This window comes from Canis aureus, chromosome 5 (genome assembly GCF_053574225.1).
Source record: "Canis aureus isolate CA01 chromosome 5, VMU_Caureus_v.1.0, whole genome shotgun sequence".
Lineage (NCBI taxonomy): Eukaryota > Metazoa > Chordata > Mammalia > Carnivora > Canidae > Canis > Canis aureus.
In genome coordinates this window covers 59,739,046-59,760,922 of record NC_135615.1, presented here as the reverse complement: position 1 = coordinate 59,760,922, position 21,877 = coordinate 59,739,046, and the positions used below count along the sequence as shown (strand labels likewise).

The following is a 21,877-nucleotide window of genomic DNA, read 5'->3' as shown; positions in this document are numbered from 1 at the left end:
GGATCATGACTTGAGCTGAAGGCAGACGCTTAACTGCTGAGCCACCCAGGCGTCCTTATATTCTCTAGTATTAATTGAATTTATATGAGCATCTCTTATTTTAGATTAAAAAAAAAAACGGAAAACAAAAACAAACAAACAAAAAAACCCGGAAAACCTTAAACTAAAAAGAAAAATAAGCAAGTATGGGCATAAAGAAACTAAGGCCCTAGGTCATGCTGCCAATCTGTGGCACGGAAGGGGCGGGAGGGTACAGCTCAGTGGTAGAGCCTCTGACTCAAATCCGTGGTATAACACTTATCACGGTACAGCACTTTCCTCTCACACAAGAAAATTTCAACATCAAAGAAGGATGTAGAAATAGGAACACCTCTAATTAATCTAAGTATTTTTACTGAATTGTCAGAAGTGGGATATTCTTCCCTGACCCACTCCAGCCTCCACCAAATACCTGAGGATGATTCAGGTGCCCGTGTTTCACTTGGGCCTAGGATTTGTGTTCATTAAGGGACCCGTGTTGCTCTCTCCCTGAAACATGGGCGCCACCACTCCACCAGTACTGAGACCAGAATATGCCCCAACCCACAGGGGCCCAAGCTGAGTCTATTCAAAGGAGAGTTGTTTCAGAGGTTCTGTCCTTTGAGACACTGTGTATCTTACATGCAAAGCACTTCCCAGTCTACGTGACACTGCACCCCTTATTTTCCATGCTGTTACTCCCTCATTCTCCCCAGATCTATGGACAGAGATCCTGGGTGTGGTCACCCAAGGTCTCAGTTCCCAGCAAAGGAGGTGGTCTACTAACATACCTCTTTCACTTCCACGAGACCAGAAAGAGTCAGGGCCGAACACAGCTTAGATGTTGTCCTCACTTTGCTGTTGTTAACTGCCAAGAGGAAAACCCCGATTAGCAGCTTCATGGGCCAAAACAGGAAAAATCAAAAAGGATCCTATTTGCGTCAGCTGGCAATAAAAGTGATCGTGACAGTATTTTAATTTGACAAATCCTTCTGGTTGTTCAGTACGTGCTTACCTACTCCCTTAAGTGTCAGAGAATAATTCTATTGTTATTGTCCTGTCTCTCCCGGCTTCTTGGAAGAAACTTTCTGGGGTTTCTGGACACTGAGTGAAAAGGAGGCTGAGGACTCAGAAAGCACACAAGTATACTCTCTGCGCAGTTCCTACAAGAGAGACACTGCAGCTTCCCGTGGTCTACACTTCCAACAAAGAACACTGGCATATGCCGTGTCCGTCACAAGTTTCTATTCCCACTAAATGCTTTTACATATTTCAAAATACTTTCGTTCTCTGGTTGCATTTACAAATTGAGTCATCACATACTGATGGAAAACGGAACAAATTCAGAAGTGACAGCTTCATCACTGAGCAAAAAAAAGAGAGGTTTTTATTTCCTGGGTCCTATCATTAGTTTCATATGAGTCAATAATTACGACTCATCACTCCCAGACTTCCAGTCATTATTTTCTAACTTTTTATTCTGAAATAACTATAGATGCATAGGAAGATTTAAAAAAAAAAAAAAAAAAAGGATGCTTCTCCTTGTTTCCCCCATGGGAACATACACAAGTACCGCACACTAGAAGACTGGGAAGTTATCACTCAGGGTCCACAGAGCTCCCCAGATCTCACCAGTTTTGCATGCACTTGTCTGAGTGTGCACAGCTCTGTGCAATCTTACCATGCTCACAGCTTCATGTGAGCACTTCCACAGTCACAAGGAGCCCTCCTGAGACCCCTTTCCAGGCTCACATATCCCCTGCCTCTCACTCCTAGCACCTAGTAGTCATCAGTCTGGTCCCCATCCCTAGAACTTTGTTATTCCAAGAATGTTACAGGAATAGAATCACATAGCATGCATCCTTTTGGGATTGGCTGTTTTCCACTCGGCACGGCAAGATTCCCTTGAGATTCATCCAAATTGTTGCACAAGTGAGTGGTTTATTCCTTTTTATTGCTAGAGTTTCCCGTGGTATGCATGTACCACAGTTTAACCATTCAACCTGTTGACAGACCCAGCCATTTTCAGGTAGACATTTTCCTCCTATTGGGTCAAAGATCATAGTTCCGTGAGATGCACTGCTTCAGATTTTTATAACCAAGGAGAAGGATCTCCTAATGACAGCTCCCGCTCAGAGAGATGCAGCAAATGTACCTAAATATTTAACGTTGTTAAATTCTAGTCTTCCAAATAAAAATTTCCTTACCTACAGCTGTCTCTACTGGCTCTCTCAGAAAAAGACATCCACCAGGCCGCAGGATCCGGGCCATCTCAGCCAAAATCTCAGTGCTGTGCAGAGTGGTGCTTCCAGGAATTACACCCGACAAAATAATATCAAAGCTAGATTCTTTGTGAGCAGCTGAAAAGAAGGAAGGTTCTGATCAGCAATAACCTGGGCCCCTGACGCAATCTGCCCAGCCCCCCAAGGTCCTGCAGAGGCTCTAGGCTTGGCCCTGGAAGAATGAACAGCTACCTATCTGGCAAATGTTATTATACCATTACTAGCAAGAGGGGCAAAGAAGCCACTATTCTCCCTTGGTCTTATTAATTTCATATCCTTTTATATGTCCAGGAAAAGAAGTAAAAAGGAAGCTGGCTGAAGAGTAAGCTTTTTAAAAAATGCAGGATATCTAATAACAACATATAAAAATCAACTACACTCTTTTAAGTCCACTGTATCTCAACTGAAAAACAGAGTGACCCCCCCCACTGCCATCGTGTGCCACTCAGAACAAAAACTCAGATGCGAAGGAACTGCATAAACGCAGCACCCCCATCAACCCTCTGCAGCCCTGTAAAGACAATGGGTAGGTACTTACATTTCAACAGCTGGTTGATGTTTTCCACAGACACTTGGCCCTCATCACCTGTTAACTTTTGAAGCTTGTCGACCAGATCTTTCAGAGCCTCCAGGGGGGATGACTGATCCCAGACCACGGCCACAAACTGGCCAGCTGAGATCCCATAATCTGCCATTCCTGCCATGCTGATGGACCTAAAACCCATGGACCAAAGGAGAGTCACGACTGAGCAGAGATAAAGCACAATTTAATCTATGAGGTACCAGCAAATACAATTAGAATCACCACCTAATTCCGACCTCCCACCACGGCATGCTGACCACACTAGAGTATCTTCCTGTGGATGCTACAGAGACTAAAATAATGAACCCGTTACCTCAAGGATTCTTAACCCCAACATTCCCCAACAATGCAGGTTGCTTCCTGGATGGGAGTCCTGCCTTGGCAGTCAAGTATACAAGTTGAAGGCAGAAAGAGTATTTCTCTTTTGATTTGGGACAACTCAGCTTGAATGGAAGGAATATGAAACACACAGGACGTTAATCAGGCAAAAGTATGACTCAGCAAAGAAGGCAAATAAATTGGCAGACCTAATGCCACCACAAGCTTAATGTTTTTTTTTTTTTAAAGAGACAACATATTTACATTTGGAAAATAATGAGATTTTCTCTTTCATGAAAATAAGAAAATTCAATCCTATTGAATCTGCAATGATCAATAGTACCTAACATGTCTTTCTTTCACATTTACGATTGCCCAGGCTGTTCAAAGGACCTTATATACATTATCCCAACTGAACCTCATACAACCCTAAACTCTGTATTATTCCCATTTTATAGGCAGAAAAATTGAAGCCATTGACTTTGCCAGGTCACACAACTACTAAATGTGGAAAGACCTGGAACGTGAATCCAAATCCATGGGACTATAAAGCCCACACTTTTAATCTATGGAGATTCCCCCCGCCACCATGGGTCAGCTTTCCCTTCCACTTGATATGGACAGGAGTATAGAATGTGCTCATGAAGCAATTAGGTCAGGCGATGGCATTCTACTCAGCTCCTCCTTTCTTTCTTCAACATTAATGCCATCAAGTTCCCATCTTAAAATAGCTCTAATAATGGCATAAATGCAGACGCCACAGTAGACAGGCCAAGCATGGACCAGGGTTGTGCTGAACACCTCTGTCTTCTGTAGAAGTTGCTAACTCAGTCACAATTACACCACCACAGACACTCTGAGACTGAATTTAGGCCTTGTCCGTTACACCCTTCCTTCTTCTAAAATATTCAGTTCAAATGATTTGCTTTTCTGCCTACAAAACATGGCCAAGTTAGCCAGTCACTCTTAAATACCACAGTATTTTGATTTTGTCATTCATTTCCTAAAGTTTACTTTCTAGTGCGAAACCAAAACACTTTCTTCTGGAATCAGGTCCTCCATGATCTGGCTCCATCTGTATCTCCCACCTCTCCAAAGCGAAGCCCTCCTTGTTCTATGAAAAACCTCCACATTTTTGCTTTAATCATGCCTTTACCTGTTTGCTTCCATGTGGAATGCCCGTTCTTCATTATATTGACCTGACTGCAAGCCCCAGTAAAAGGATGCCATGTGTTATCAGATAAGCAGGATTCCTTAATCACCGAATTGTCTTTAAATCCTTAAAAAGCACACACTCAAGAACTGACACTTTTAAGCTTTTAACTGTCATTTGATGTTGAGGAAGAACTCCTGTAAATCTTTAAGGTAAGCGACTTGGGATCAATGTTTCATTGAAGAATCAGCCAGGGGTATCCCAGTGGGGGTGGGGAAATAAATAAATAAATAAATAAATACCAACCAGGGAAGACAGGAATAGGGATTGCTGGGCATTAAGTTATAAGAAATAAAGGACCTATTTCTAGAATGATGTTGACACAGGTTCTCTCCTGGGAAAACAAAAGGGACAAGCTCCCTGCCCACCACCACCAACTATAACTTTGCACTGTACTCACAGAAAAACCATCATGAAAGAAAGAACAGGCAAAAGGTTACTTGTTAGGCAGAGAAAAACAAAAAGCCAGGTGTCTAGATCTTTCCAGCAAGACCTCTAGACCTCTGCTTAACAGAGACAGTTTTATAGGTTTTGAATACGATGAACTGGGCTTCTACCATTGGATTGTCTACTTATTAACTACATGATCATGGGTCCAGTTATTAGCTCTCTCATTTCTTACCAATAAGGTAGGAATAATAATCTCCTATTTCACAAGGCTGCTGTAAGAAGTAAATAAGAATATAAAAATATGCAAAGCACTCAGCAGGGCCTGACACACAGAGCTCAGTGAAATAATGTTTTCAGAGAATTTTTATATCTTGGTGGCCAGTTTATTTGCCTTTGCTTCAAAGAGTCCCCATAAAACCTATTCTTTCTCCTCAGCCATCCCTGCTGGGAAGACTCCCTAGGGAGACGCGATGCTTCTTTTACATTGTTAGAATTACACAGTATAAAAGCTGCACTTTATGACATCTTCAATACTACTCCAATGGGTGTGTATCAATACATTAGAAGGACGTAAAATACTTTGTGTTCCATATCTCCCCAAACTAATCTTCTATGGAAAGAGGGAGCTCATAAATGTATTTATTAAACATTAATCCTCAAAACACAGACATAGCCACCACTCTGTTAGCATTTTCCCAATAAAGTGGGAGACAATGTTCTTCTAAGTATCTAAAAGCCAAAGGATGGTACTTTCCATCATCTGAGTTTTCTGCTTTTAGCAATCTTTCTTTTTTAAAAACTGTAAGAAAAAAATGTCTGGTGCCTGAGGTGACTCAAGAGCCTGGTTGCATACCTAAAAAGAGGTGGAGGGGGCAGCCCGGGTGGCTCAGCAGTTTAGCACCGCCTTCAGCCCAGGGTGTGATCCTGGAGACCCCGGATCAAGTCCCACATCAGGCTCCCTGCATGGAGCCTGCTTCTCCCTCTGCCTGTGTCTGTGCCTCTCTCTCTCTCTCTCTCTCTGTGTCTCTCTCATGAATAAATAAATAAAATATTTAAAAAAAAATAAAAAGAGGTAGAGGTGGAGTTGAAGAAGTCATTGTCACGTCATGGGCCAGTCCTTGTCATGTCATGGGCCTTAAATGTTAAGCACCTCTCTAGCGCTCACTGCTGTATACATGTGTCCATGGCTCTTCTAAAATGCTACTAGCAGGCAGGGAAAGCAGATATCTACGAGTATCTTCTGGAGATTCATGTATTTCTAAGGTACCCAATCTTGAGGCATTTGGCTCGTCTTATGGATGAAGGGGGCCAAAAGAAAAAAAAAAAAGACTGAAGTTCAGGTATCAGTTCAAACCAAGGATTAAGTCCTTTTAAGTCAGGTACATAAAAAATTCTGAGAATACTGAAAGTCATCAGAAAGGAAAACTTTAAATTTAATGAACTGACTGAAGCACACATAGGAAAAAAAAAAAAGGTGATCATTAGCAAGGAAACAAGAAAGAAAAGAAAGAAAAGAAAAGAAAAGGAAAGGAAAGGAAAGGAAAGGAAAGGAAAGAAAAGAAAAGAAAAGAAAAGAAAAGAAAAGAAAAGAAAAGAAAAGAAAAGAAATGGAAGACTGTTTCCAGGTATGTCAAGAATTGAGGGTTTCAGGAAGGAATCCCCAGTGCTAGAATTTCCAAGGCTCATTTGAAGATGGGTGGACAGAACTCTGAAAACAAAGCCTTATGGACAGATCAGTAGTGTTTTAATGAATCTATAGATGTGCATCTGGAATTTTAACATTTGGGTTAGGAGGGCTTCCCCCACATAGAGGCAGGGGTGGGCAAGATGTTTTAAAAAGACTTGAGTTATAAGGGTTGTGCAAAACAGATACAGACAAGAGTCTAGCTGCAAACATAAACTTTACAGAATGACATGCTTAGCTCCTGTCACCAGTTATCCCTAATCCCCAAATCCTTCAGTTCTCCCTATTAATATGAAGCCTTCCCTGATGCCAGATAGCAATGAGGCACTCTGCATTTACACGTCAGTTGAGTGCCTATAGTCCATGACCTCCCTGAGTCACTCAGAGATTGGCACTCAATGTCAGAATGAAGGCCACCAACCTTTTCCTTCCCAAACTTCAGGTCCTACAAATCATGTAGGGGCCTTGTTAAAATAAGATTCCTGGACTTCATCCAGATGTACTAAATCAACTCTCCAGGAGAAGGACCAGGGTATCCAATTTATTAATAAACATCCTAGATGGGGGCAGTGGACACCTGGGTGGCTCAGTCAGTTAAGCGTCTAACTTTGGGTCAGGTGCTGATCTCAGGATCCTAAGATAGAGCCCCTCCATGCCCCCTAGCTGGCTCCACGCTCACCCTCCCCTTCTGCCCCCTCACCACCCCGCTACGCTATCTAATAAACATATATATTTTTTAAAGAGCATACTAAATGGTTCTTTCGATCTGGCAAGTTTGGGAAATTTTCAATTAAACTGTTAAAAAGAAAACAGGCCCCAAATGGAATCACTTATGCTAAGCCCGCATCATCACCAAACCAAAACTAATACCTAACCTACCTGCAGTTTCAACCGTCTCCAGGAATGTACTCTTCTGGGGTCAGTCTGGAATCCTCTGCTCAGTATTAGTAAGGTATTCTGCCTAACGGACCTCGTCTGTCCCCCAAAGGACGGTGACCTTGCCTGAAATAATCCTCTTCTCCCCTTTAGGACTTCCTTGTCTCACCAGCCCCCCCCCCCCCCCCCCCCCCCCCCCGCTTTTTAAAAAAACCTTTCTTCTCGTGGAGCTCTTTGGAGCTTCTCTCTACTGGGGACGAGGCCCGATCCATGAATCGTTCAACCTGGCTAAATTACTGATATTCACAGCAACTCCACACTTTGTTGGTTCTGGCAAGTCACTGGCTCTAAATTACAAACCGGGGGGTCAGGTTCCCCCAGTATCTGAGACGAGGCGTGAGGCGCAAGGTCACGGCGGCTGGGCATCCGCAAGGCGGGTCCCCGCCCCCAGCCCCGGTCCCCGGCCGCGGCTCAAGGCCCTGCGCGCCCGGCGCCGGCAGCGCGGGAGACAGGCAGCCGGGAAGGGCCCGCGACAGGCAGGGCCGGCCGGTGCCGCACACCGACTTCTCCCGGCAAAAGCCCGTCGTGCGCCCCAGGAACGCGGCCATGGTTCCGTGCCCCGCGGGGGACAGGGCTGGGAACTGCAAACAGGAGGCTCTAGGGACAAAGGTGGGCCGGAAGGGGACGGTGGGGCAGGCCGGGCTCCCGGGCCTCACACAGCGCTCACCTGCCTCCCGGGCTCGCTCCCGGCCTCTCCGCGGCCGCCGGCTTCGCACCTCGCGGCTCTCGCGAGAAGAGGAGGCTGCGGGAGCGCCGGCAGGGCGGAAGTGGCCTGGCCGACCTCCTGGGTCTGTCCGTCGCGTCGCCGTCGGCTGCGTGCCCGCTTTCAAGATGGCGGCGGCAGCGGCGGCCTTGTCCGGCGCCCTCGGCCGGGCGGGCTGGAGGCTCCTGCAGCTACGGTGCCTGCCCGGTGAGGGGGCGGCCGAGCGGGGGAGCAGGGAGGAGGAGTGTGGGGGCACGAAGCGGACGGGGCAGGGTGCGGGGCGGAAGAGGCCGTCGTGGCGGCCGGCCAGCAAGGTGACGTGAAGGGCATCGGCGTGGAGCAGCCGGCGTCCTGGGCTCGATTTCTGTCTGCCCCCATCCTCGAGCCGTGAAGGGCAAAGAGTAGCGGAGCAGGGCTTGTCACCCCCATTTAGCGGAGTTAACGGAGGCCCGGAGAGGGCTGTGGGTGCCCAGGGTCACGCAGCGGGGCAGTTGCAGACGGGAGGGCTCGCACCCAGCCTTGGAATAACTCCATTGCCGAGTCCCCGGGCAGGGCCCCAGGCGACGGAGGTGGAAGCGGCCGCAGGGAGCTCCTAGTTCATGGTTTCCTAAGTCAGTCGTTTCTTCACCACTTCAAGAATTCTCTGATACCGTACCACCTTTTCCACAACACAATCCGAGTTTTCGTTTGTACATCCGAGTTCTTAAAACTATAGATGTTTGCTTTACAAGAGGTTACTGTATACTGCTACTCTTAAGTGGAAAACCAGCGTCCCCTTCTATGAGTAGAATGAACACACTGACGCATTAACTTAAATGCATAAGTAATGAAATAATAAATAATTTCCTGTATTCCATAAGAAATCATGCGACCTTCAGTGGTTCCACACTGATGCTTTGGGACCTCTCCCATCCTTTTCAAAGTTTTAGGAGTATTTTGTTACATTTTTTTTTTATAAATACTAAAATATTGATGTTTTTACAGTACTGTTCTAAGTTTTTTATTTGTTTTTAAGATATTACCCGTTTATGAGAGAGAGAGAGTGAGTGAGCATAATCAGGGGCACAGGGAGAAGCAGGGAGCCTCACCAGGGCTGGATCCCAGGACTGTTAGATCATGACCAGAAGTGAAGGCAGACACTCCACTGACTGAGCCACCCAGGCACCCCCTATTAGGCGTCTCTTAAAATCATTGTTTCCTGGGTTAGTTGGTAGATTTTTTAAAAAAATGAGTGTCCTTTTGTTGTTTTTATACAAAAGTCCAAATTAACTATGTTTAGTTAAAGTAATGCCTATGACCACTCCTATGACCAGAGCCACTCCTAGGTATTCACCCAAGAGAAATGAAAGCAGGGACGTTGAGTGTCTGCCTTTGGCTTAGGTTGTGATCCCGGAATCCCGGGATCGAGTCCCACATCAGGGTCTCTGCAGGGAGTCTGCTTCTCCCTCTCCCTGTGTCTCTGCCTCTCTCTCTGCCTCTCATGAATAAATAAAATATTTAAAGAGAGAGAGAGAGAGAAATCCAAACATGCGTCCATGGAAAGGTTTGTAGAAGTACATTGATAGTAACTATTCGTGATAGGTAAGGCTGAGAAAGCCCAGGTATTCATCAGCACAATCGTGTTTCTTGATGGAATACTACTCAGCAATAAAAAATAAGTTAATTTCCACAAAAATAGGAATCTGTCTAAAAAAGACTGCAAAAACAAGTTTTACACGAAAAGGATATACTATAGGAATCCATGTAGATGAAATTCTAGGACAGGTTAAACTAGGATGAAAACTTCTGAACAGTGTAAGTGGGGGATGACTGGGAAAGAGCATGAGGGAACTTTTTGGGGCTACAGTACACTCTAGCTAAGGGTTCAGGTTACACAAGTTTATACCTTTGTCAGATGTCAGAATTGGCACATTTAAGATTTGTGCATTTCATTGTATATAACTGTCACCTCAATAAAAGAACAGTAAATAAATGTGAAACTCTGGTTCATGGTATGCATGAATGCATGGTATGCCAGAATGTGTGGAGCTGAAGAATACTGAGGTCTGCAACAGATCCATCAAAAATAAGCTGGGTTAAAAGATTTTAAAAAGCTGGATTGATGAATGAAGAGTGTGGTAGATCTGTAGAATCTAGGTGGTGGATATACAGGTGTTCATGCCATAGTTCTTTCAACTTGTATGAGATTTTTTGTAATAGGGGCACCTGGGTGGTTCAGTCGGTTAAGCATCCAACTCCTGATCTCAGCTCAGGTCTTGATCTCAGGGTCGTGAGTTCAAGCCCTGTGCTGAGCTCTACACCCAGCATGGAGCCTACTTAAAAAATTTTTTGTAATAAAATGTTGGGAAAGGAAAAAAGTAGTACGAGCCCGTACTTTCCAAATCCCTTTCTCTAGTAAACGGGGGTGTTGCAGGTATTGCCAATGAGAAAACAGATTAGTGATCTGTATGAAGGTATAAACATTGTGGGAGTTAGTACTCACAGACTTTCTAATTTCTAGTCCAGTGCTCTTGCTATGATATAAATATGTAACATTTTCGCTTTCACTTTTTGATTGGGCTTCACAGCACTCCGGTTGAGCAAACAGATTATTACTCTTGATTTGCATATTTTAAAATCATGCTTGTTGGGGTGAAGTGGTTTGTCCTAACATAGTTAGCAAGTGATAGCAGCAGGCCCAGAAGCCAGGTCTTCTGTTACCTGGCTCCTGCTTTTGCCACCACATCATGTCGCAAGGTTGCCAATTTACCCCAAATTTTTGTCTGGGACCAACACTTGGATAAGTGGTTCTGGAGTAGACTCTTCCCCCATCTCTCGCACCATTCAAGGTTTCAAAGAGTCTTCTCTGGTAAGTGTCCCTGACTGACAGCCCAGTTTTTGTTTCAGTGTCCCGTTGCCAGTCAGCTGTGGTGTCACGTGCCTTCCATGCTTCCACTATGCAGCTAAAGTCTTCAGATGAGCAGAAGCAACAGCCTTCCCAATCTTTTTCTCAGCAACAGTCCGAAACACATGAGGCAGAAGAACCCAATCCAGAATCTTCTCGTTCACCTCCCAGGTATGCACCAGAGCCCCAAGCCCATCTGTTTCTGGCCATTTTGCATGCTTGGGTATGTCTGGCCTTCCTCTCCTTCCTCTCTCCTCTTTATCCCCATTTTCACCTTCAATCATTTTCAGGGCCATGTGTGAACAGAACCTATGGGTTTTTTTTTTTTTTTTTTTACCTATGAGTTTTTTTGAAAATTGTACCTGTCCACTCTAAAATAAACAATACAAAGAAGTTCAGAAAAATAAAGCAGAGATGACCAGAAATCACAAACCCAGAAATAACTAACATTTTCGTGAATATCCTTTTAGATGTTTTTCTAAGTATGTTACATGCATAAGTCTGTATATAATTAGTGATTAATTATACCACCTATTAAACATGCTATTCCAGAAACTTTTTCACTCAATAGCACATTTTTAATGTTTTCTCATTCTATATGATTTTAATGGTTGCATAATATTCCAGTAAAGGGCAGTATTAAAATTTACTTAACCTATTTTTTATTGATGAATTTGTTTATTTATTTTTTAAAAATATTTTATTTAAAAAAAAGATTTTATTTATTTATTCATGAAAGACAGAGAGAGAGAGAGGCAGAGACACAGGCAGAGGGAGAAGCAGGCTCCATGCAGGGAGCCCAATGTGGAACTTGATCCTGGGTCTCCAGGATCACGCCCTGGGCTGAAGGCAGCGCTAAACTGCTGAGCCACCTTATTGATGAATAGGGCTGCCCTATTGATGCCCTATTGATGAATTTATTAATTAATAGATTTCCTTCACTGCTATAAAAAATGATGTCATTATCTCTCAGCAGTGGGAGCACCTAATAAAAGGATGTGCAGATTTAACATTTTATTACATAAGTGGGGCCAAATTGCCCTCTCGGAAGGTGATAATATTTACATTTCCATTAGATATCTTTTCTTCTTAATCCTGCCACTGAGAAGTTCCTCTACCTCTGATATTAGGGTGTTCCTGTCATTTTTCTGGTCTCCTAATTAAAGTACTTTTCAATTCAATTCAGTAAATATGTTTTGAGGAACTACTTTGTGCCAGCCCTGTGAATACTAGAAGCATTGTCTCTGCTCACGGAGTTATCATTTAGCACAAATACAGATAAAGTGCGCTAAGGGCTATAAACAGAGAAATCCAGGGTACTGTGGGAGCATTTGCCTTCAAATGACATGGCCTCCTCACTCACTGGATCCCTCTCCCCATGACTATAGGAGAGGAGAAAGATAATATAATTTTTATTCTGTCACCATGGAAATATCAATACTGCCACAAAAGTAAATGTCTTCCCAGTGTGTGCTCAGAGAAAGCACAGAGTCTCCGGGTTCCGGTCAGGCACCTTTTGCCTGTCAGGCAGCAGTCAGTGAGTTGAGGTGTGTTGGGCTCCATCACCATTTCTCTGTTCTGTGTGGGTTTCAGGTACACAGATCAGGGCGGTGAGGAGGAAGAGGACCATGAGAGTGAGGAGCAGTTGCAGCACCGCATCCTGACCGCAGCCCTGGATTTCGTGCCTGCCCACGGGTGGACAGCAGAGGCAATTGCAGAAGGAGCCCAGGTATGTATAGGACAAGGTGGGCCAGCCTGACCAGGATTGGCCAGGAGGGAGTCACACCATCCAGAGCAGAGGGCCTCATGCTTTCTTCTGGCCCAACTTAGAGCCTCTCACTTCCATAGGATTTTGTGGGGGGAGGTTGTTTTTTCCTCAGAGTGAAATGGCTTTCTTTTAGTATGGAAAGATTATACCAGGGACTTGGTTCTCGTGAGCTAGGTTCTGAAGGCAGCCCATTAGGCAGGCATTGCCGATGATCACAACTATCACATTTCATTGACTCTTAAGACAACAGTGCTTGAAGATGCACAATTTTATGCATCACTAAGAAAGAAAAAATGCTACCTAATAAATTAGGACACATTGTCAATTGCATAATTCACACTGATTGTTTAAATTGAAAAACTGGGGGGCCCCTAGGTGGCTCAGTCAAGTAAGCACCTGACTCTTGGTTTCAGCTTAGGTCATGGTCTTGGGGTTATGAGGTTGAACCCTGAGTTGGTCTCCCTGCTGTGCCAGGAGTCCACTTGAGATTCTCTCCCTCTCCCTTTGCTCCCTCCACCCACCCCCAAATAAATAAATCTTTAAAAATAATTTTAGGGGGATCCCTGGGTGGCGCAGCGGTTTGGCGCCTGCCTTTGGCCCAGGGCGCGATCCTGGAGACCCGGGATCGAATCCCACGTTGGGCTCCTGGTGCATGTAGCCTGCTTCTCCCTCTGCCTGTGTCTCTGCCTCTCTCTCTCTGTGACTATCATAAATAAATTAATTAATTAAAAAAAAAATTTTTTTAAATAAAAAATAAATAAATAAATAAACAAATAAAAATAATTTTAGGCCCCCGGCCCTGGGACGGCACGGCAAGACCGGCGCCCCGGGGTGGATGGGGGTGGTAAAAAAAATAATAATAATAAATAATAATAATAATAATAATTTTAAAATGTGGCACCTGGTTGGCTCAGTTGGTAGAGCACGTGACTCTTGATCTTAGAGCTGTGAATTTGAATCCCACACTGAGTGTCAAGATTATTTCAAAATAAAAATCTTAAGAAATAAAATGATAAAATGGGTGCATCTTAGAATTGATGAAATCTGGTGTTTGAAAACACTCAAGAAGGCACTACTTAGGAGACCAACACTTTATTTTTCTCAGGACTTTCCTTCTGTGTTGGAATAGATGGCTGCTTTAGATTAACCCTAGGCTCATATTGAGGCCACAGTGTACAGAATTGTTAAGCATAGCTGGATACTGTCCTGCGAGAGCTCTGTGAGAACAAAGAGCATTCACTTCTGCCATCCTAAGCTTGCAGGAGAAATAGGATGGAAGGTTGAGCATGTTTAAACACTAGCCAGAAGAATGCAGAAACAAGGGTGAGGTACAAGTACAAGAGAAAGTGGCAAAATCAAAAGTCCAAAACCCCTTGAAGGCAAGAATTAGAAGATCAAGAACACAAGTGGGAGGACAGGTCTTAGATGTATTAGGGATGATGGAGAAGACAGCTGCAGGTTTAGTTTCTAGAATATTAAGGGAGTTCCTGGGGGATAGCTCCTGTTCTCTGTGAAGTAGGCGTGGCTGTCTCATGAATCTTAAGTTAGGAGAGAGTAGGAGGAGACAAAGGTTTGAGGGTGGCACAGAATGTTGGAAAGAATCATTGTAGGAAGTGGTAGAACAAGTAGAGGACAGAAATGTAGCAGGATGTTGGGAGAACTCTTACACAGAATTCTGTGGGAAACTGGTCTTTTTCACTCTGTCTTTATTCATAGTGGTTACATAATTCCCATTGTATTTACTTGACTTCAACTGATAAACATTTGGGTTGTTCCCATTATTTAGTATTCTAAACCAATTTATACAACATTATAAGTGCATTTGGAGAAGTGGAGTTGCTATTTTGGGGAGCGTTTCAGTCAGGGGACAGAAACCACACCAGTTATTCAGATAGAATTTAATACAAAGAATGGTGAGGTAGGTGTAAAGTTGGTAACCAGCTCACTGACAGCATAAAAAGAACCCTCTAGGGTGTTAGGGAGGCTGCCGCCCCGGAAAGTGGCTCCCATCTCCAGGGCTAGAGGGACAGAGGGAAAAAGTGGACTTGTTAAAATGAGAAGCTTGAAGGATAGCCCCTTTGGAGGCCAAACTCAAACCTCTGAGGAGGAGATGCTACTCAGCTGGCACTGCTGTCTCTTAAGTTCAGAGAGAGGGTCCCTTGGGGCTGGCACCCAACCTCTGGGGGCAGGGAGGAAGGTGGTGGCTTGCTGGAACCAGTTCTGCAGGTGCTGAGAAAGGTACAGTCCAGGCTCAGCTACAGCCACAGAGGGGAAGTGCTGCTGCCCTGGTGAAGAAGGTGGTGAAGTGCGGCTGGGGAGATGCCCACAGGAGCCTCTAGCAGACGGGACCATATGCAGTCTTCCTCCTCCTCCAGCCTTCGGCTCTCCCTCCAACCACCCACTTGGCAGAGCCTAACATGGAGCTGGGATTGTGGCTTGTGGAGCTGCAGCCCCCACGTCATGAAGCTGAGGCGAGGAGGGCAACTTTGGGGCTGACAGTAATTCATCACCTGGTCTAAAGAGTATACGTGTATTTGTGTGTGTGTGTGTGTGTGTGTGTGTGTGTGTGTATTTAAATATTTGTTTATTTAAGTAATCTCTACACTCAACATGGGCTTAAATTCACAGCCCCGGGGATGCCTGGGTGGCTCAGGGGTTGAGCATCTGCCTTTGGCTCAGGGTGTGATCCTGTGGTCCCAGGATTGAGTCCCACATAGGGCTCCCTGCATGGAGCCTGCTTCTCCCTCTGCCTCTGTGTCTGTCATGATTAAATAAAATCTTAAAAAGAAAAATTCACAACCCCAATTTCAAGAGTTGCACACTCTGCCCACTGAGACAGTCAGGCAAGCAAATGTGTATATTTTTGAGGGTCTTGTTGCCTACATAGTAGAAGCAGCATAGCCCAGTGGTGAAGAGCTCTGAGCAGTGTTCCCTCATCTAAAAAGCTGGAATTGCCACAAGGTCACAGTGAGATCATGTGAGTCCTGTGCTTAGCAGAGTGCCTGGCACAGTTAAGCATACAGTCCCTGTTGGTATTGATGCACTGCAAATCTGCTGTGAATCCTGCCAGATTGCTCTCTGTAGAGACTGTGGACTTCCACCAAGACAGAGGCACTTTCCCACTCCCAGCAGTGGGGATTAGAGTTCGTAAGTTTTTTGTTCCTTCTCTGCCCTTTGTCCCTGGTGCTGTTGGGGTTCTGCCTCTAGGAGATGCTCAATGATTGCCATATATCGGGAATAGTAAAGGATTTTCATGGCTTTGTTCACTTAACTCATTAAGAAAAATGGTTGGTTGGTTGGTTGGTTGATATAGCAACTGAGAGGCTTAATTTCCAGGAGATTTAGGTTAAGTCAATTGGTGAGGAAGAGCTGATTGCTCTACCCAGCCCCTCTTTTATATCATGTAGGACTCTAGGATATGAGTGTCAGAGCTCAATTCAAACTGGCTCAAGCAGGAAAGGGAACGTTTGGGCTCATTTAATAACAGAAAAGTTTGGAAGTAGCTCCAGCACAGTGTTCTTAGATTGTGCTGCTGGGAATCGTGTCTCCATCTTCTCTGCTTTGCTTTCCTTTCTGTGAGCTTCATTCTCAGCAGGGATTTCCCAGGCAGGACTAAAAAGGGTTCAGGAGCCCCAGTAAAGAGAGAGCCCTTCTTTTCCAGCAGCACTGGTGGGATTCCAGAGGCAGCCTCTTAGGGCCTGGACCTGGTCATGTGCACATCCCTGAGCTAGTCACTGGGAACTCCAGTTATCCAAGCCTGGATCTCACACTCTCCAATACACCAAGGGACTTGATGAGTATGGAGGGACAGCCGGTCAGCCTCACCCAAATCACATGGACCAGGAATGAAGAGTAGGGATACCCCATTAAAAATCAAGCTGCTGTAACTGGAAAAAGAGGCACTAGTGAGGAACAGGCAGCACAGGTCCACTACATTTGTCTACCAATTTCTTGTTTTCTGTCTCCTTTTGTAGTCTCTGGGTCTGTCCAGTGCAGCAGCCAGCATGTTTGGGAATGATGGCAGTGAACTGATACTGCATTTTGTGACCCAGTGCAATTCTCGACTCACTCGTGTGCTTGAAGAGGAGCAGAAGCTGGTCCAGCTGGGCCAGGCAGAGTAAGTCCTATGGTATTATTGCTCAGGGTGGCAACTAAGGATCAGGTGGGGCTGAGGCCCCACCAGCTGCCCCGGGAGGTCAGTCCAAGCAGAGCCAAAAGAGAGGAGCATTGAGCAGCCCTGCTGCTTTGATGGGCCCGGAAAGCTGCCTGTCTCTGACAGGCCAACATCAGGAGCTGGTGGGACCCTCCTCCCTAGAGCCAAGTAAGCATGGGCACTGAGCCCATGCCTTTGACACAGAGACACACTGTTTTCTTTTCCCTCTTCCAGGAAGAGGAAGACAGACCAGTTCCTGAGGGATGCAGTGGAAACCAGACTGAGAATGCTGATCCCGTACATTGAGCACTGGCCCCGGGTACAGAGTCCTTATCTAGGCCCCAGGGCAACAATGTATTCACGTTCTTAGTTCTCAGCACTTAGCACTCAGAGGACCTTGCACATTCTTCAGAAGTTAACTAATCTGCACAGACCTGGGGATTCTGGGATTCTCAGTGCACTAGAGCTAGGGAGTGCAGACTGGGGAGTGCCATAGGAAGTAACTGAGCCATCTGGGGCTCAGTGCCTAGAAATGTGAGTGGTCTGAGTACTGGGTCACATCTGTGTTGGGACCTAGTAGCCTGAGTGTGCCACTAGGTCTTTGGTGAGGAGGAATCCATGAAGGAGATTAGAAAATGAGAAGGTTTTATTGGCCTTCAACATTAACAAGCCTGATATGTTCTGGATGGCAGAGGAGTGGGAGGTCTTTGCCACTTGTCAGTGGGATGCTTGAGAGTGGAGTATTCGTTCTGAGGGCTTTTTTTATCCCCTTTTCTGAAACTTCCTCTTTTTTATTGCAAAGCACGTCATAGTTTGGGCCATTCTCTTAGTTAAGAAAATGGAGTCAGAGCACATCAGGAACGAGAGGACATGGGCACCTGGGTGGCTCAGTGGTTGAGCATCTGCCTTTGGCTCAGGTCGTGATCCTGGGATCGATTCCCACATCGGGCTCCTGTGGGAAGCCTGCTTCTCCCTCTGCCTATGTCTCTGCTTCTCTCTGTGTCTCTCATGAATAAATAAAACCTTTTAAAAAAAAAGAAAAAAAAGGAATTAGAGCACAGCAGAGACCATCTCATGTTCTCCACCCAGCTGGTATACCACTGAGCATGTAGTATCAGCCAGTCAGGCTGCATGTGGAGGGAGTACACTGAGGGCTAAGCCCCACTGCCTGCCTGTGCTTGTCACACTTGATTTTCAGACCTCTGGCCTTGACTCATTCCACCTTGCAGTTAAAGCAGTGGAAGTACGTGTATTGGGCCCTGGCTGCCTTCTGATTCAGCATGTTTTCTTCAGGGCTCCTTCACTAAGAGAAAATTTCCCAGCCAATCCAGGGCCTCTGATCAGCTTCCAAAGGCCACAGCCAATGGATTTTTGAGTTGGTAAAGTGACAAAACCTTGTCCTCTCAGGAGTCGATGTTTGCTAAGGCAGCATCCCTGCGTTGTGCCATTGCTTGCATGAATAAAGAATTTTTAGTTTCATGTACCAGAAACCAACTTGAGTTAAGCAAAACACCAGGGAGGAATTTATTGTGAGGCCTTGGGGGGGCATTGAAGGCAGGAAAGCTGCTGGGCCCTGGGAATGGCCTGGGATTTGGACCTAAAAACCACCCCTGACCCTCCTATCTCTACTACTTCCTCCCTGTTTCTGAACAAAGTGCCCTGCCCCATCCTTGCTCTCAGTACTGTCAGAAAGACCAGGCTAGACCCTCCGGCTGCCTGCCTTCCCAAGTCTACATGCTGGGGTTGGAGAAGCTGAGTGGGCCAGCCCAGGGTAGGATCTGTCCCTGACTCCTATCAGCTATAGCCAGGGCTGTTAGCTGCCAGAAGCTCACAGCAGTCAGGTGGGGATGGTAGATGTCAGCAGGAGACTTGGGCAGGCCCTCTTATTCCATGGAGGGGTGAGGCACCATCCACCTTGTGTGCTGGTGTCCCTGTGTGGTACCTATTTTTCTGTCATTCTCTCCTCAGGCCCTCAGCATCCTCATGCTCCCTCACAATATCCCATCCAGCCTAAGCCTGATCACCAGTATGGTGGATGACATGTGGCATTACGCTGGGGACCAGTCCACTGACGTGAGTGCTTTCTGCAAATCTAAAGAGTACCAGGAAAGGCTTGGGTTAAACATTTCTTTAGGAAGTTTGTGAAAGTTCTTTGATCACGGTTCCCTTTGGGGGGCCTGCAGTGCCATTCCCATCTTGGAAAGGAGAGGCTAGGCATGGGGAAGGTCCCTCAAGAAGCCATAGTGGGAGCCAGGTCTTCACTCAAGGGCTAGTAATCTGGCCACAAACCAGGAGTTTTTCCCTTTGACCTCTAGTGGTGATGCAAGCCTTAGAGGGCCAGGGGACTGGGGTGCTATTTTATAAGCATTTTCCCCTTGGTCTCCTAAGATTCAAATTCTGCAGTGGGCTTTCTCAGTGTGTCTTTCATTAGACTGATTTTAAAAAGGTTAGGTGAGGGGGCGTCGCCTGGATGGCTCAGTTGGTTAGGTGTCCCACTCTTGATTTCACCTTGGGTCTTGATCTCAGGGTCGTGAGTTGAGTTCTGTGCTGGGCATGAAGCCTACTTAAAGAATGCCATGGAGCCACCCATTGCTTTGAAAAGGAAACTCCCTCCCCCCAGCCCACTTTGGCCTGCTTTGCCAAGAGATCAGTAAGCCTTTAAACAGGCACGAGCGAATAATCTGACTTGTTAATGCTATCGTATTTCTGGTAGGAAATTTAAAAATAAAAGTATACCTTCATAAAATAAATTAATATGTGATGGTACTTGAAATCCAGGCTGAGGAGCAAAGAGATGCTCCTGCCACAGTTTTAACAAAGGACTTTAATAAGCTCCTCTCGTGTGGGAATACACCACCACCATAGTTCGTGAGTAAATGAAATTAGAAAGCTGAGAAATTAAAGGAATAAAACATGAAGCAGCTGAGCTAGTGCTCCAAAGAGCAGTTTGCTGGGCCAGCCCGAAGTGGTGGAGGTGTTCTGTTCTATCCATGGTCCTGTGTCAGCCCTCATGTGACTGATGAGCACACCACAGTGTGGTCATAACTGGCTAACCATAGAGCCTCTCCAGCATTTAGGCGACCTCAGACTTAGTCTTTTCACCAGCAGTTTCAAAGTGGACTGGATATAGCAAAATCACCTGGGATGCTTATCAGACATCCAGATTCCTTGCACCTACTTCAGACCCCGGGCTCTAAACTCTTAAGAGGTTAGGCCCAGGAGCTTGCATTTTAATCTCCCAGGTAATTTTGATGCCCAGCAAGTTTGAGAACAGTAATATTATCCAAGGGGAACAAAGGTACCTTTGGGGGAAAAGAAGAGATCAGGAGAGAGCCCGTGTGTGCCGCTTGGGATACAGTCCACAGCAGTAGTGGTGACTCACCTTCCTGGCTGGGTTCCTTTGCAGTTTAACTGGTACACCCGCCGAGCTGTGCTGGCTGGCATCTACAACACGACAGAGCTGGTGATGATGCAGGACTCGTCCCCAGACTTCGAGGACACTTGGCGCTTCCTGGAAAACCGGATTAATGACGCAATGAACATGGGCCACACTGCCAAGCAGGTAGTTGGGGCTGGCCCTTTGGGAAGCCTCCTCACTAGGCACACCACCCTCCTTAGGCCATGGCTACTCACTTGTCTGTTCTCTTGCACTACTTTGGCTTCAGAGGACAGTCCTGAGGGCCAGTCCTGGGAGTTAGCCTGGCTCTTCCTCATACCAGCCCTTACCTGAGAGCCACACTTGGGCCATTTTTGGTTCTGTTCATAGGCTTTTCCTCCAGTCCGCAGGGTCCTCATGAGCCCCTCCTGATTTGTCCTACCTGTTTCACCTTTGAGCTTGTGTTGGGGTCTTAAGAGAACCTGACCTTGACTCTTCTAGGTAAAGTCCACTGGAGAGGCACTGGTGCAAGGACTTATGGGTGCAGCAGTGACGGTGAGTACTGCTTTGCTCAGGCCTGCCCTCCTGTTCCACTCCTGCCCTGTAATCCTTAGAACATGCGTCAAAACCAGAAAGCTACTAATAACACTGGCAGTGGTTCACCCCCAGTCTCCGATCCTGAATTCCCTACCTCTTCTGCGCACCCCCCCACCCCCACCTCGTTAAAAAACATCGCTGGCACCTGGGTCCCTGGTGTGTCAGATGTGTGGGTCTTAGCTGTGCCTGCCACCTTGAAAATCCCAATCTTTCCCATTGGAGTCTTAGGGACAGGACAAGGCCTCATCATTGTTTTCTTCCCTGTATCAGCTCAAGAATCTGACAGGTCTAAACCAGCGCCGGTGAGCAGGACAGCATGTGAGCTAGAGTGCCCAGAAGAAAAGCTACAGATATATTGAAAGGGCTTTGAAAACTATGAAGTGCCGTCCGTGGAACAGGGTGTTAATGGGAAAACACTGAAGGACTCCTTAGTCACTCTGACAGCCACCTGGAAACCACAGAGCACTTGATACAGCTACAGCTGTAGCCTATAATCAGGCTACTTCTTTAGTTCCAAGTGCTAGGCCAAGCTTCCTGATGCTTCTCTTCATTGCAGCTGGGTGACTGAAAAATGAGGCTCTCCTCCAAGCATTCGAGCCACAGAAACCCAGCACATCTGTATCGTGATCTCACAGATACTTTGATCATGTCCTAACCTTCCTAGAGTGTTCTCTGGGGCTCCCAAATCGGAGTCAGGGTGTGAAGCCATTACAAATGGCAGCCCATCCCTGGCACGGCACGGGCTTGTGCACACAGGTGTTCCTCACACCCCCTCTCCTCTCTGGCGTCCTGAGATGCTGCACCTGGGAACCCCTTAAAAAGCTGCCTCACCTGAGACCAGTGCCTCCGGGCAGTGGTACTCAGCCTGGCTAGAGGCGGGAACCCAGGCCCGTTGCATTACACCAGTATGTGTGGCAGGGTTATTAGTGAACTTAAGAGTCTGTAAAAATAGTAATAAATATGTTGGAAGCA

General features: G+C 46.0%; 2 protein-coding genes across 4 annotated transcripts in view; one reads left to right on the top strand and one right to left on the bottom strand.

Moving 5' to 3' along the window:
- The window catches only part of CIAPIN1 (cytokine induced apoptosis inhibitor 1), a 15,157-nt gene extending 6,909 nt beyond the window's left edge, over window positions 1-8,248 (bottom strand). Inside the window, exons 1-4 of one of the 3 annotated variants that reach the window (XM_077898318.1) lie at window positions 8,092-8,248; window positions 2,839-3,014; window positions 2,226-2,378; window positions 810-886 (exon numbers count right to left, since the gene is read on the bottom strand). In XM_077898318.1, coding sequence (XP_077754444.1) covers window positions 810-886; window positions 2,226-2,378; window positions 2,839-3,004 — 396 coding nt within the window. In that variant the 5' untranslated portion in view covers window positions 3,005-3,014; window positions 8,092-8,248. Of the gene's footprint in view, window positions 1-809; window positions 887-2,225; window positions 2,379-2,838; window positions 3,015-3,196; window positions 3,306-7,367; window positions 7,518-8,091 lie in introns of those variants that run through there. The other 2 variants (XM_077898319.1, XM_077898320.1) reach the window with 2 other exon arrangements.
- Window positions 7,991-21,877, top strand: COQ9 (coenzyme Q9). Its single transcript, XM_077898316.1, has 9 exons — window positions 7,991-8,334; window positions 11,014-11,182; window positions 12,605-12,740; window positions 16,754-16,896; window positions 17,167-17,251; window positions 18,901-19,005; window positions 20,339-20,494; window positions 20,810-20,863; window positions 21,176-21,877. Exons 1-9 carry the CDS (start codon window positions 8,256-8,258, stop codon window positions 21,209-21,211), a joined length of 963 nt encoding a protein of 320 aa, XP_077754442.1. The 5' UTR covers window positions 7,991-8,255; the 3' UTR covers window positions 21,212-21,877.

Coding starts and splice junctions, on each gene's coding strand:
- COQ9 (XM_077898316.1), top strand. CDS start 8,256: ATGGCGGCGGCAGCGGCGGCCTTGTCCGGCGCCCTCGGCCGGGCGGGC. Junction 8,335..11,013: donor GCAGCTACGGTGCCTGCCCG/GTGAGGGGGCGG, acceptor TTTTTGTTTCAG/TGTCCCGTTGCCAGTCAGCT. Junction 12,741..16,753: donor CAATTGCAGAAGGAGCCCAG/GTATGTATAGGA, acceptor CTCCTTTTGTAG/TCTCTGGGTCTGTCCAGTGC.